Below are 13,081 nucleotides of genomic sequence, written 5' to 3' on the forward strand. Positions count from 1 at the left end.
GCTTGAGCTAATAATAAAACTTGTTTCAATTTTTATCCTCACAGTCAAGAGGGCCTTGTTTTAAGACTCTGGGTTTGCAAATTCTAGTAAAACGTGCCCCACAAATTGCTGCACACTCAAAAGAACAAGCACTGGCAGGATGGATGTTTCTATTTTTTTATTAGTTGTTTTTTTTTCTTTTATGATTGCATGACTATTTTAAGAGTCCTTACTTTGAGCATTCGCTTTAGTCACCAAATGTGAATTCTTGCTTACGTTGTCCTGAAAGGAAGGTTCAAATGATAATGAGTGCACTGCTGAGTTTTTGTCATCACTTGCGTCACTCACAAGACCCTCTGCCTCATATTAAGCAAAGTTTGATTTTATTGGCCAGTTTATTAGGACATGTTCATCATTTCCATTGAGTGATTCATGAAAAGCATTCAGCACAATGCCCAAGGAAAATGCTCAGAAAAATGACTGCTTTTCTTCTAAGTTCTATATAAGGATCTTTGTGACTTACATACCAGAGTCTTTCGGCGGAATGTTTTGATCCTCCTTACTTTCTGGGCTTAATGTTTGTGTAGAAGAATGTTGTTTACATCCATTCTTCCGAAATAAGATTCAAACATTCAACATTCAAAATGTTTATTGTGATGTGCACAATAAAATAAAATGCAATGAAAAAAAACATGCAATTATGCTTGCTCTGTACTTGCTTTCTTTCTCTGTCCCACAGGAATAGGAAAAATAATTGAAAAATATGGGGAAAATAAACAACAACTTGGGCAGACTAAAAAATACACATTTTCTTGAGTGTTTCTATTAGAAATAGAATATTTCCTATTTCAGATTTGTTTCATATTTATATTCTGATATGCTAAATCATTATCAATCCATATTATCAATGAATAATTTCCTGTTGCAATGAATATGAAAATATAAATTTGCATAGGGTTAATAATAATAAAACAGCTATAACAGCTTTGCTGTTGTTTTTCTCATGCAGACTTCCACCACCATCAACGTTCACATTGTGGATGAAAATGACAACGCCCCTGAATTTCCAGAGGAGGAGTATGTTACAGTGCTGAGCGAGGGCCCCGAAACAGTGGGCGCCACCATCGCTATAGTAACGGCCATTGATCCGGATGAGGATCTGAATGGCACTTTGCGATATGCCATCACTCATGGCAACCTGGTCCAAACTTTTCATATCAACAGCAATACTGTGAGTTTAAAGAATGACAATTATAGCCCTTGTGGGTTGACAAAAAAAAAAAAACGATTATTTGTATTTAGGGGAGGATCACAGCTGTGAAGGAGCTTGACTATGAGATCAGTAATGGACACTATGCTCTGGTGGTCACAGCGACAGATCAAAGTCCAAATCCTGCTCATCGCTTAACATCTAGCACAACGGTAATGAGACTCTTCCTCCTTTTTTTCCTCTCACATGTTTTGAGAAATGTATTCCAACTTCAACTCAACATCTTCTTTTAGACTTTGCAATGACTGTCAAATTGCACATTGTCAAATCTCATTTCTATCCAAGGTGCTGGTCAACGTCCTGGACGTGAATGATGTGACTCCCACTTTCCCGAGACCCTATGAAGGACCCTTTGAGGTGACCGAGGGCCAGCCGGGTCCTCGGGTCTGGACGCTCAAAGCCAGTGATGAAGACTCTGGGCTGAATGGCAAAGTGGAGTACAGCATCACTGGTGGAAATAATCAAAGTTGGTGTTGCTCAGTTATTTATCAGCAGTACAGTGTTGATGTGTTCTTTGTTGCTCAAGTATTTATCAGCATTATTGAGCAACCTTCTGTCTTGTTTTACAAGATGAGTTCATGATATCTCCCGTGGAGGGGGAACTTCGAGTGAGGAAGGATGTTGAGTTGGATCGAGAGACCACTACCTTTTACAACATCACTGTAACAGCCCGAGACCTGGGCACACCTTCACGCAACAGCTCGGTGAGTACACATGACGCAAGCATACTATCACATTCCATTCCATCCATGCGTGTTATCATCAACTGCAGAGTGTGAAAATAGTAACCAGCCTATTTGAACAAAGCAAGCAATAAATCATTTTTCAAATGTGGCAGGGAGAAAGAACCTTCTTGCTGATAACAGACATATTCAGAAATGTCTCTGTACTTGTGTTTTTCTCAGGTTGTAGTTGGGATCCATGTTCGAGATATCAACGACAACGACCCCGTCCTCCTCAACCTGCCTTACAACACCAGTGTGAGTGAGGGCGCCTCTATCCATACATCTGTGGCACGAGTCCGAGCAAAAGATGCAGATAGCGGACTCAATGCATTGCTCACCTATAACATCACTGCTGGCAACCAAGATGGAGCCTTCTACATTAATGACACAGTAAGTGAATCACTTTGGATTTTACCAATGAAATATCTTATCATGACTTGAGACACAGACTTTCACATCCCTTACGTGTACTTTTCTACAATTTAAACAGCAAGGGGAAGTGAAGCTCAACCATTTGCATGTCCATTGTTAGGTTAAGTTTTTGCATTTCTAAAAGAGAAATTCTCACCCAACCTTTCTTTATCTTCCAGTCAGGTGTGGTGCAAGTGAACAGGCCACTAGACAGAGAGCGAGTGGCTGAGTACAGACTCGCCATCACTGTCAAAGATAATCCTGAGAACCCTCGCATTGCTCGCCGGGTAATTTTACATTTTGCATGTATATTAGAGTGCTGCGGGTTTGCAAAGTAATCAAAAATACACTTCTTCACTGTTTTTCTTCTGTTGCACACCACCAGGATTCAGACCTCCTGGTTATAACTATACTTGATGAGAATGACAACAGACCTGTCTTTACCAGAAATAGTTACAGAGCTGAAGTCACAGAGAACTCTGCAGCAGGTAGCACCTGCATGTGTGCGTGCGTGCGTGTGTGTGTGCATGTGTCTTTTGCCTGTTTGTGTGACTATATACTGAGAGCTTCTTGCTGAAAAACCTGTGTTAAACACCTCTGCACCACTTCCTGTTTTTTTTCATGACTTTTAGTTGAATGTGTGAAGTTGTGAAAAAGAAACAAGTCTGAACTTTTCATCACTTTAACACATCGGTGTCAGACACAAGGCCCGGGGGGCCAGATATGGTCTGCCACATCATTTTATGTGGCCCGCAAAGACATATTGTGCATCAACTTCATGTGTCAATACTAAAATTACAGATTGTCTTTTCTCGAATTTTTATTTCCATTCAAGTTTTTAAAATATCTGAACAGTTTTTTCTAGTCTCTGATTCCAAAACTAGTTTTTCATAAGTTTATGTAGCCTATAGTGTGTATGGAAGGCAGTCATAATGGTCCTCAGAAGGAAACAATGACTATGATGCAGCCCTCGATAAAAATGAGTTTGACACCCCTGTTTTAAGAACTACAGAATATATTTTCCTACATTGTGGACCAAGTTAACCACATGACTTAATCTGAGCGAGTTTAATTATGAATATAAGCATTATCATACTAACTGTGTGGAGGTGAAACTTTCTTCTAGACACTTTTCAAACAAAAATGTACACGTCAAATGGCAAATTTCAAACTTCCAACCTTGATTTCTGTCCATCCTTCAGGCAGTAATGTAACAGTGTTGAACGGGCCCGTTCTGGCCGTAGATAAAGATATTGGACGCAATGCCGTTGTCAAGTATCGTCTGTTGGGAGCTAGGGTGGACCTTTTCACTGTGGATGCTGACACTGGTAAATTGGAGCAACATATTACAGAAGATGCCTGGACAATTTTTTTAATGGTCGGTCTTGGTTTTTCTTTGTAGGAGTTATTCGTGTACAACGGGGAGCCAAGTTGGATCGTGAGGCGTTTCAGGAGCCTCGGATCGAGTTGGTCCTGGTTGGGGAGGACATCGGGGGATTAAACAGCAGTGTTCCTCTCACAGTGACAATCCTGGACCAGAATGACAACCCGCCCGTTTTCAACCCTTCCAGTTTCAGTGTGCGACTCCCCGAGAATAGTCCCACCGGTGCGTGTGCTTTGTGGAGCATCCCAATGAATGCGACGGGAAGAAATATTATTGTTTCACTTGAATGTCTCCTCCAGGTGTGGTGGTGACCCAACTTTCTGCCATCGATGCTGACTCCGGTTCAAACGGCTGGCTCACGTACCGTTTAGTAAGCGGCGCTCAGGATCGCTTTGTGGTTGACGCACTCTCCGGTGCCGTTCTAGTCGGCAACACCACCCTGGATAGGGAAGAGCGTGGGGCTTATCGTCTGGTTGTCATGGCAACCGACCGTGGCACACCACCCATGTCCGGCACAGCCACTCTAACGGTCATCCTCGATGATGTCAATGATTCGCGACCGCGTTTCATAGAGCCTCTGACAATGATTAATGTCAACGAGTCCACGCCGCCCGGGGTGGTGGTCGCCACGTTAACAGCTGAGGACCCGGACCTGCATCCACGACTGGAATATTATATCATATCAGTGGAAGCGAAAGATGATGGGAACAATCCTGTAGATGGCCTGCAGGAGTCCTTTGGGATTGATTTGCACACTGGTCAGTCAGTCTGTTTAATATCAATATGTAGAACACATGCATCCAATTTTTGTAACAAATGTGTTTGGCTGAAATGTTAGGTGCAGTGTTTGTACGCAACCCACTCAACAGAGAACAGGTAGCTACTTTTGAGATTATCGTGTCTGTCCATGACAATGCCAGTGAGGTTATTGACAAGTCTGGCAGTGTCCCAAACGGTAAGGCCAATTGTCATTTATAGGCCAAGGTAAATATTGCCTTGGAGTAATTTCTTTCTTATTCATTTCCATCTTAGCAAGACTAACCATCAACATTTTGGATGTAAATGACAACGCTCCTCGTTTCCGGCCCTTTGGAGTGACAAATTTCACTGAGAAGATTTTGGAGGGAGCGCAGCCAGGCACAACACTTCTCTCTGTTTCAGCTGTGGACCCGGACAAAGGCCCCAATGGCCAGGTCATCTATCAGCTACTCCACTTACCTCGAGGAGGTTATGTCAGACTGGAAGACCCCTCCACCGGTATACCAAGCACCATACTCAAACGAGCATTTACATTCTGATATATGGTGAACAACACAGGCCATGATACAGTAATAGTAATTCTTTATACTCATATTGTATTCAGCACATGGTGCAAAGTATCTCTGATGAATCATTGATGAATGATGATTTTAATTCTTGTCAGTCAATATATATTGACATATGTTGTCTATGAAAGTACACTAGCTTTTTATCTCAGTTAGTATGGTTCAGTTAGACCAGTGATGGGCAACTTAAATGTTGGAGAGGGCCAAACTTTGTTTGGGGTCATATAGGAACACTCACTTCTTAACAGGCTTTAAGACACAAATGCAACTTTAAACGTGAACAAAATGTCTTTTTTATTGAATCAATACTGAATCTTGCTCTAGAATGCAGACGCACAATCTTGTGGTTGGTAGGACTCTTGAGCGGATGTCTGCCATCTAGTGGTGAACACTGCTTTTACATCCTAAAACTGTATTAATCATTTTTATTTTCAAAAATGAATTGAGGGCCACTCCGAGTGTGGGCGGCCCACAGTTGCCCATCCCTGAATGAGAGTATTGGAAGTATGGCAGAATTTTAGCCCAACAACAAGCCCGTTTTGATAGTGACAGCCAGTTTCTTGGAAATGTTTCAGGAAAGATTGTGGCCAACCAGACGGTGGATTTTGAACAAGTGCAATGGCTGAATTTCACGATTCGCGCAAGGGACCATGGAAGTCCCCCTCGGATTGCTGAACTGCCTGTTTATCTACGTATAGTCGATGTCAATGACAACAACCCAGTTTTTCTACAACCATCCTATCAGGTACTGAATACAAATGATCATACAGTTGTTAAATAAAGCAAAGGATATGAAACTATTATGTAATGCCAATGAGGCTTTATATCTGAAGTTTAATTATCTTTTTTAATAGGAGCCTGTTTTTGAAAACGTGAACCTCGGCACAACCATAGTTCGTGTCAGTGCAACAGATGCCGATTCAGGTCTCTTTGCTGTTGTTGAATACAGCTTAGTAGACGGAGAGGGCAAGTTTGGCATCAAACCAAAAACTGTGAGTTTACTTCAACATGTTAACTTCAATTTAGATATGTTCCTGATACTAACGGGAGCGTGAGTTGAGTTCTGTAGTTCATATTTTATATTATGTGCAATCTATTTGGAATGAATACAATGAAGACAATCCTGGATGTGAATTTTGTGTGCCACATCCACAAAAAGTATGAAACAGATTCCCAGTTTCTTCCCCAGTCATCCTTCCACATCTGTTTTAGGGAGAAATATACATTCTCTCTCCCTTGGATAGAGAAACAAAGGACCACTACACTCTAACTGCTGTTGCCCGAGACAACCCTGGCGGGAGCTCAAATAACAGGCGAGAGAACTCTGTCCAGGTATATTCGAATAAGCTATACTAATAAACAGTAAAACAATAAATGTTATTGCTTTATACTGTTGGAAAGTTTTTTTTTTTCCTTTTAAATGATGCCTCAAACTCAGAGTATGACATTCATTGGCAGATGCATGCTTTCAATTCATAACTGTAATGAAGTATTCTCTGTGAAGGAATGAATCGGTTTGCTTATCGGTGATCATTAGGTCCTCGTGACAATTCTCGATGTCAACGATTATCGTCCACGTTTCTCTGAGCGAGTATTCACAACCAGCGTGTTTGAGAACGAGCCCAGTGGAACATCAGTGATCACAGTGAAGGCTTCTGACCTGGATGAAGGCGAGAATGGGGCAGTCCTCTACAGCCTATTGGGACCCCATTCAGGTTTGAACTAGATATATATGAATAAAATGGAAACAAGATGTTTGAAAAGAAAATAATGAACCATTTCTAAGCAAACTGCTTCTTCCTTTACAGATGCCTTCTCTCTGGATCCCAACACAGGACTCGTGCGTTCTCGCCGTCTGCTTCAGTCATCTGAGAGTTTCAACCTGACTGTGGTGGCCACAGACCAGGGGCGTCCACCCCTGTGGACAACCGCAGACCTCATCATCACAGTCATAGATGTCAATGACAACCGGCCTGTGTTTGTCAGACCGACCAACGGAACCACCATTCATATCTCAGAGGTAGTTTCATGCTAACTCTGCATGACAGTGTTCATCTTCCTTTTATTTTTTTGCTTGCATTGGGCCTCTAATAGCTCTTTTTCTTATTTTATATCTAAAGCTATTTTTACTGCAGCATTTGGTCAGTTGTATTGTTCTACTTTGATACACAAAAGCTATCAGCAGGTGTTTTCATAGCAGAATTGTCATTTCAATTTTTACTTCTTGTTTTGTTGCCCGGTTGTTTCAGCTGTGAGGGGAATTCAAAAGTGTGTTAATGCAAGGGAACTGAAACACCCTAATAGCATTCAATCTTTTTGAATGCATTGCTAATGCATAATAGAACCAATGAATGGTGTGACAAAAAAATAATGCTAATAATGCAGTCAATTACAAAGACAGTGATTTTGCTTACACCATTTACAGACAATATCAAATTAAACATTTGGTGCAAATGATTACAAATCCTCCAAACAGCGTTTATGGAGCTACATATGCGTAGCTCTTTAATAACACTTACACACACACTACATATCAGCAGCCGTAATGTTTGTGAGCAATTACAGCTTGTTTCCAGTGGTGAATGGTTACAGTTCAAATTATACATGAATATTAGGACATAATTGTATTATCACTTAAATAGTAAGACATTGAATATTCCCACAATGTCTGATGCTAGGTTTGCTCTTTTTACATTCAAGATTGTTTTTTTTTTTTTTGCGTCGATGTAGGAGCAGCCTCCAGGCCTGCCGGTGTATGAAGTCTATGCAACAGACTCGGACGAGGGCGTCAATGGAGAAGTGCGCTATGGCTTTCTGCAGACTGGAGGAGGCAACAGAGACTGGGAAAACTTCCACATTGATGCTACATCCGGAGTCATTACAACGACAGTCAAACTGGACAGAGAGAAACAGTCCTTACACAGTGTGAGTGAAAATTTCCTAATGAACTTCAGGTTAAGGTTTCTAACTGCTTTCCGATGCTTCTTCTAACAGCTTATCATTGTGGCCCGTGACATGGGCCAACCAGTGCCTTATGAAACCACACAACCTCTGCAGGTGGCGCTGTTGGATATTGATGACAATGAGCCTGTCTTTCTCAAACCACCAGTGAGTATGAGGCTATAGTTATTGCAATGCTGGTATAGGTGTCAAACTCGAGGCCCGGGGGCCAGTGACGGCCCGCCATATCATTTTATGAGGCTTGCGAAATTTTGCATCGACTTTGTGTCTTTACTTAGTCTCTGATTTCAAAACTGCTTATTCATCAGTTTGTTTTGCAGCCTATACTGTATATAGAAAACGTTGACAATCATATTGGCCCTTCGAGGGAAACTATGACTACGATGTGACTCGTGACAAAAAGGAATTTGACACCTCTGCCTTAAAGGAATGGCTCTCGTCTGATTGAGGTCATGTGCACAGTTGAGAGTTGCTCTGTATTTTTGTGCCATGCACCTCAGCGTGGCAGCTTGCCTTACCAGAAGCTTTCCGTGCCTGAGCACTCCCCTCCTGGGACTGTGGTGGGGAATGTGACCAGGGCTGTGGACGCCGATGAAGGCCCCAATGCCATTGTTTACTACTTTATTGCAGGTGATCCGGCTCCTCTCTTTCTCTTCTGTCGAATGCGAAATGACACACAAATCACACTGCATTTCTTTCCATGTCCTCCTGAAGGGGGAAACAGCGATGGAAACTTTGGCTTGAGTCTAGACGGAGAGCTAAAGTTGTACAGGGAACTGGATCGTGAGGAGATCCCAGTCTATTCTATCATCATCAAGGCCTCCAGTAACAAGAGTTGGAGTCCTTCCAGGGGTCAAAGGGCTTCACAGGCCAAAGCTTTAGACCCTGCCCGAGACCCTAGCCTGCTGGAGGTGCGGATTGAATTAGAAGACATCAATGACCAAAAACCGCGGTTTGCCAAGGCAGAGTACACTGCGGGTAATTTTCATCCGTTCTTTTTGAATGTATCTGATGGTCTGTGGTCAACGTGTCCAAAATGTTTCTATTCTTGGTGGCAGGAGTGGCTGCTAATGCCAAAGTGGGCTCAGAGCTCATTAAACTGGTGGCAATAGATAATGACATCGGCAACAACAGCTTGGTGCAGTATCACATTGTTACCATTCGTTACTTTCCATCTCAGAGCAACGGCAGCGAGGACGTTGGGAGCATTTTCATTATTGGTAAGCTTTGACCCACATGAGTGAAATTATTCATCTTTGATATATCTTTATACACGCTGATGTAACATGACTTAGAATTAATTATTCCATCAATTATTCCATTGATTAATAGGATCAACTTTTATTTTTCTTTCCGTATTTTGTGTATTATGAAACATGTATTCCTAATTCCTGTTTATTAACCAATTATTGGTGTTAATTTAGGACTATAAAATTGTGAAAAACAAATCAACACTTGAGAGGGACTGATGTACTCACAAACCTTCTTGAAACTACTTCAGTCCCATTGTTTGCCAAAGTCAAAGATGTTTGCAAAGGTTTTATTTTAATAAAACACAAACACAATAAATCATGATAATCACTGTTGAGAGGTTGGAATCAGAGGATTTATTTCAGAGAAGTTTAAAAATGACATTTACTCGATTATTAAATTGGTTGTCGACTATTTTTATAATCAATCATTTGTCGATTAATCGATTAATTTCGACAGCTCTAGTGAACATGCACTCATCGACCACAGCGTCACATACACAAGTACAACCTAATCTAATGAGCTATTTAAAAAAGGTTACAGTATCTCTAATGAATAAAATTTTAATTGACAGTACTGTATTATATTAAACATGTAGTTATAGATAGGTTAGAATTTGTGCTTTGACTCTGCTACATTTTACTGAAAGATATACTAAGTAAAAATATAATATGAGAGGGTCGGTAAGTCGAGTGATTTTGTTTAAAAAAATTATCCTGTTAGTGTATATTTTGTAGATCATCCACATTCAATGACTGCTTTTGAATGTGTTTTTTTCTCAACTGAATGAAGTCGCTTTGTGACGTCCACAGGTTTGACTGATGGTATCATCCGCACTTATGACCTCTTCACTGCTTACAATCCTGGATATTTTCAGCTAGAAATTTTGGCATGCGACCTGGCAGGACATAGCACCACCACGAATGTCAATATCTACATCCTGCGGGATGACCAGAGGGTCAAGATAGTCTTCAATGAGATCCCTGATTTGGTCCGTGAAAATCAAGATGAATTTATTAACTTGCTCTCCAACATCACTGGTGCTGTCGTCAACCTGGATGACATACAGGTGAGCTTTTATTTTGAGTCCGTTAACTCAAATATTGTTTATTTGTGTGTAATCTGTTATCTGAGAGTCTTATGTCCTCTGTTTGCTTTGGCCCAGTTTCACGTTGACAAAAAGGGCCGGGTGAATTATGCTCAGACGAACATGCTGGTACACATGGTCAACAATCAAAGTAACACCATCCAAGATGTTGAAAGGTATCGTATGAATTCCACACTCAACAAATCTTTCAGTCCAAAGCGGCACGTAGTAAAACCAACAACTAATAATTCGGTAATGTTCCATTTTTAAAGATTTAAAATGTGCGTGACTGCACTGCTACTTGGACATAAAATATATATTTTTTCCACTGTTACTGATCTTTATACTACAATGTCTTGCTTATTTTTAAATCAATAAATTATTTATTCATTTATTTATTTATTTTCTTTTTTCGAAACACAAACTTAGAGTTGCCTCTCAATTCATCTGCACCGTACAATGATAATAAAAGTTTTATGTTCTATTACCTGTATGGCTCCCTTGCGCTCTCTCTCATCTGCAGAGTCATCCAGATGATTGATGAAAACAAGGAGCAGTTGAGAAATTTGTTTCGAAAGTACAACGTGGTGGATGTTCAGCCCGCCGTCACTGACAAACTGCCTGACGACATCACAACCCTGCAGGTCAGCTCGACCAGTAAAAAAAAAATCTTCTATGCTTCTGTGGTGTTAAATTTCTATTTTGTCTATCTGTCACAGCTGGTCATCATCATTCTGGCTGTGCTGCTGTGCCTGGCAGGAATATTGTTTGTATCAATGAACTGGCATTATCGCAGAGTGTAAGAGTGTTTCACCATGTCACTCATTCATGGAATTTTATGTGTCTGCTTGCTCATGTTTTAAGTGATGCGGCTACAGATTGTCAGAATAATATTTGTACTACTGTTGCAGGCATCAGAGGAAGCTCAAAGCTATCGTTGCGGGATCAACAGGTTTGTGTTCGTCCCTGTCTAGCTGCATACAGTTCGAAAGTAGCAAGTTCCTGTAGATGTAATATTTCCTCCACCATCCAGGGAACCAAGGTTTAATGGATATTCTGGATATGCCTAACACCAACAAGTACTCCTTTGAGGGGTGAGATTTTAATTTTCAATTGAATGAATGGTTGATTTCAGTAATTCACTTGTTAAGGTTAATTCACAGTACGTATACATTTCAGAAGGCCAATTCCTGTATAAATATAAAAAATACTCTTAATGGTAAAATTGTAATATTTACATTTTACATATAAAATCTCTCTGCAGAGCTAATCCAGTGTGGCTGGATCCGTTCTGTCACAATCTGGAGCTGGCCGCTCAAGCAGACCACGAGGACGACCTGCCTGAGAACCTTAGCGAGATAACGGACCTGTGGAACAGCCCTGCGCGCACTCATGTTAGCACCAGCAAGATTCCATTCACCATGTATTGTGTTTGGAAAGTCTCTTTAGAATGCAATTTACTTGTTACATAAGCAAATTAATCGACACATTTGGAAAAATCTGTTTTTTGGGGTTTTTTTTGGTTGGGGCAGTCGTACGGAAGAGGATTAGGGCCAGTGAAGAAAAAAAAAAAAACGAGGGGTGACAGGATTCTGACTTTTTTTCACAGAATTCTGACTTTTAAAGTCAGAATTCCGACTTTAAAGTCAGAATTCTGAGAATAAAGTCAGAATTCTGACATTAAAGTCAATGAGATCCCTGAGATTTGCAGAGTCAATTCTGAGATTTTTTTTTGACATTTGCTTTTATTAAACTAAGACAAACATGCTTTTTCTAGATGCAAATAATTTTGATAACTATTGAGTATAAATCTCATCAATTTAGTCATTTTTTGTTTGTATTGTAGAATTTGTGGACATGCTGGGGTTTTGGTTCGAAGCGATGATATATTTTTGGTATTATCACAGGGAACATTCGGCCGTGAGCCTCAAGCGAAGCCTGACGATGATCGTTATTTGAGAGCAGCGATTCAGGAGTACGACAATATTGCTAAACTTGGCCAGATCATGAGGGAAGGGCCCATCAAGGTGAGACATGAAATGTTGGACACACACTGAAATGTGTTTCCATGTAGATACAAATCATTTGTAGCCCATGCCTTTTAAGTGGAAACTAAAATCTCCTCCAGCAAGTTCTGAAATGAAAACACGAAAGCAGGCAAAATGTCTCGGCAGCTGATTCATCACAGCCCTGAATAATTCCTTTTCAACATCTCTGGCCATACATGTGCTGTAAGTTTGATCGTGACTGCCATCCCGTCAGGGTTCCTTGCTCACAGTGGTCCTGGACGACTACCTGAGACTGAAAAAACTTTTTGCAGCCAGACTCGTCACTGTTTCCACCAGCCAGGGAGAAAACTCATCAGTCACTGAGGTGGGCTCGGTTGACTGCTGTGTGCTGCTGCTGCTGCCTTGTGACAACGCCGCCTCCTTTGACTTTCCATCTGATGTGGCTTTTTCTTACTTCTTGGTGACTTGGGAAAAAAGTGTTACTCCCTCGATTATCTCTCTACGGGACAGTTCACCTTAATGTTCTCCGATGACACTTCCAATGTGACCAAGACAGAGCAATTGATCATAAACTACAGACTAAATGGTTTGAATAATAATTTCTTAAATAAATTCTGAGAGTCTTGGAGTTTTTGCTGTGCAGACTTTTATGACATTTACCCACCTCATCCACAAGTGC

The 13,081-nt window shown here is 40.9% G+C and overlaps 1 protein-coding gene across 5 annotated transcripts in view; it reads left to right on the forward strand.

The window, feature by feature from the left end:
• Positions 1-13,081, forward strand: part of cdh23 (cadherin-related 23) — a 120,548-nt gene that overhangs the window by 104,924 nt on the left and 2,543 nt on the right. For 4 of the 5 annotated variants that reach the window (XM_085921742.1, XM_085921745.1, XM_085921744.1 and 1 more), the window contains exons 37-67: positions 989-1,210; positions 1,282-1,401; positions 1,535-1,715; positions 1,820-1,953; positions 2,155-2,364; positions 2,565-2,672; positions 2,771-2,873; positions 3,588-3,713; positions 3,788-3,991; positions 4,069-4,527; positions 4,608-4,724; positions 4,802-5,026; positions 5,670-5,839; positions 5,949-6,086; positions 6,307-6,426; positions 6,632-6,809; positions 6,903-7,114; positions 7,825-8,019; positions 8,089-8,202; positions 8,556-8,685; positions 8,770-9,033; positions 9,114-9,275; positions 10,119-10,375; positions 10,472-10,569; positions 10,917-11,037; positions 11,113-11,192; positions 11,305-11,345; positions 11,427-11,487; positions 11,658-11,787; positions 12,301-12,420; positions 12,656-12,766. In XM_085921742.1, the coding sequence (XP_085777868.1) occupies positions 989-1,210; positions 1,282-1,401; positions 1,535-1,715; positions 1,820-1,953; positions 2,155-2,364; positions 2,565-2,672; positions 2,771-2,873; positions 3,588-3,713; positions 3,788-3,991; positions 4,069-4,527; positions 4,608-4,724; positions 4,802-5,026; positions 5,670-5,839; positions 5,949-6,086; positions 6,307-6,426; positions 6,632-6,809; positions 6,903-7,114; positions 7,825-8,019; positions 8,089-8,202; positions 8,556-8,685; positions 8,770-9,033; positions 9,114-9,275; positions 10,119-10,375; positions 10,472-10,569; positions 10,917-11,037; positions 11,113-11,192; positions 11,305-11,345; positions 11,427-11,487; positions 11,658-11,787; positions 12,301-12,420; positions 12,656-12,766 (4,911 nt within the window). The remainder of the gene's footprint in view (positions 1-988; positions 1,211-1,281; positions 1,402-1,534; positions 1,716-1,819; positions 1,954-2,154; positions 2,365-2,564; positions 2,673-2,770; positions 2,874-3,587; positions 3,714-3,787; positions 3,992-4,068; positions 4,528-4,607; positions 4,725-4,801; positions 5,027-5,669; positions 5,840-5,948; positions 6,087-6,306; positions 6,427-6,631; positions 6,810-6,902; positions 7,115-7,824; positions 8,020-8,088; positions 8,203-8,555; positions 8,686-8,769; positions 9,034-9,113; positions 9,276-10,118; positions 10,376-10,471; positions 10,570-10,916; positions 11,038-11,112; positions 11,193-11,304; positions 11,346-11,426; positions 11,488-11,657; positions 11,788-12,300; positions 12,421-12,655; positions 12,767-13,081) is intronic. The other variant, XM_085921743.1, reaches the window with a different exon arrangement.

Source organism: Syngnathus leptorhynchus, chromosome 10 (genome assembly GCF_054491065.1).
Source record: "Syngnathus leptorhynchus isolate UIUO chromosome 10, UIUO_Slep, whole genome shotgun sequence".
Classification (NCBI taxonomy): domain Eukaryota; kingdom Metazoa; phylum Chordata; class Actinopteri; order Syngnathiformes; family Syngnathidae; genus Syngnathus; species Syngnathus leptorhynchus.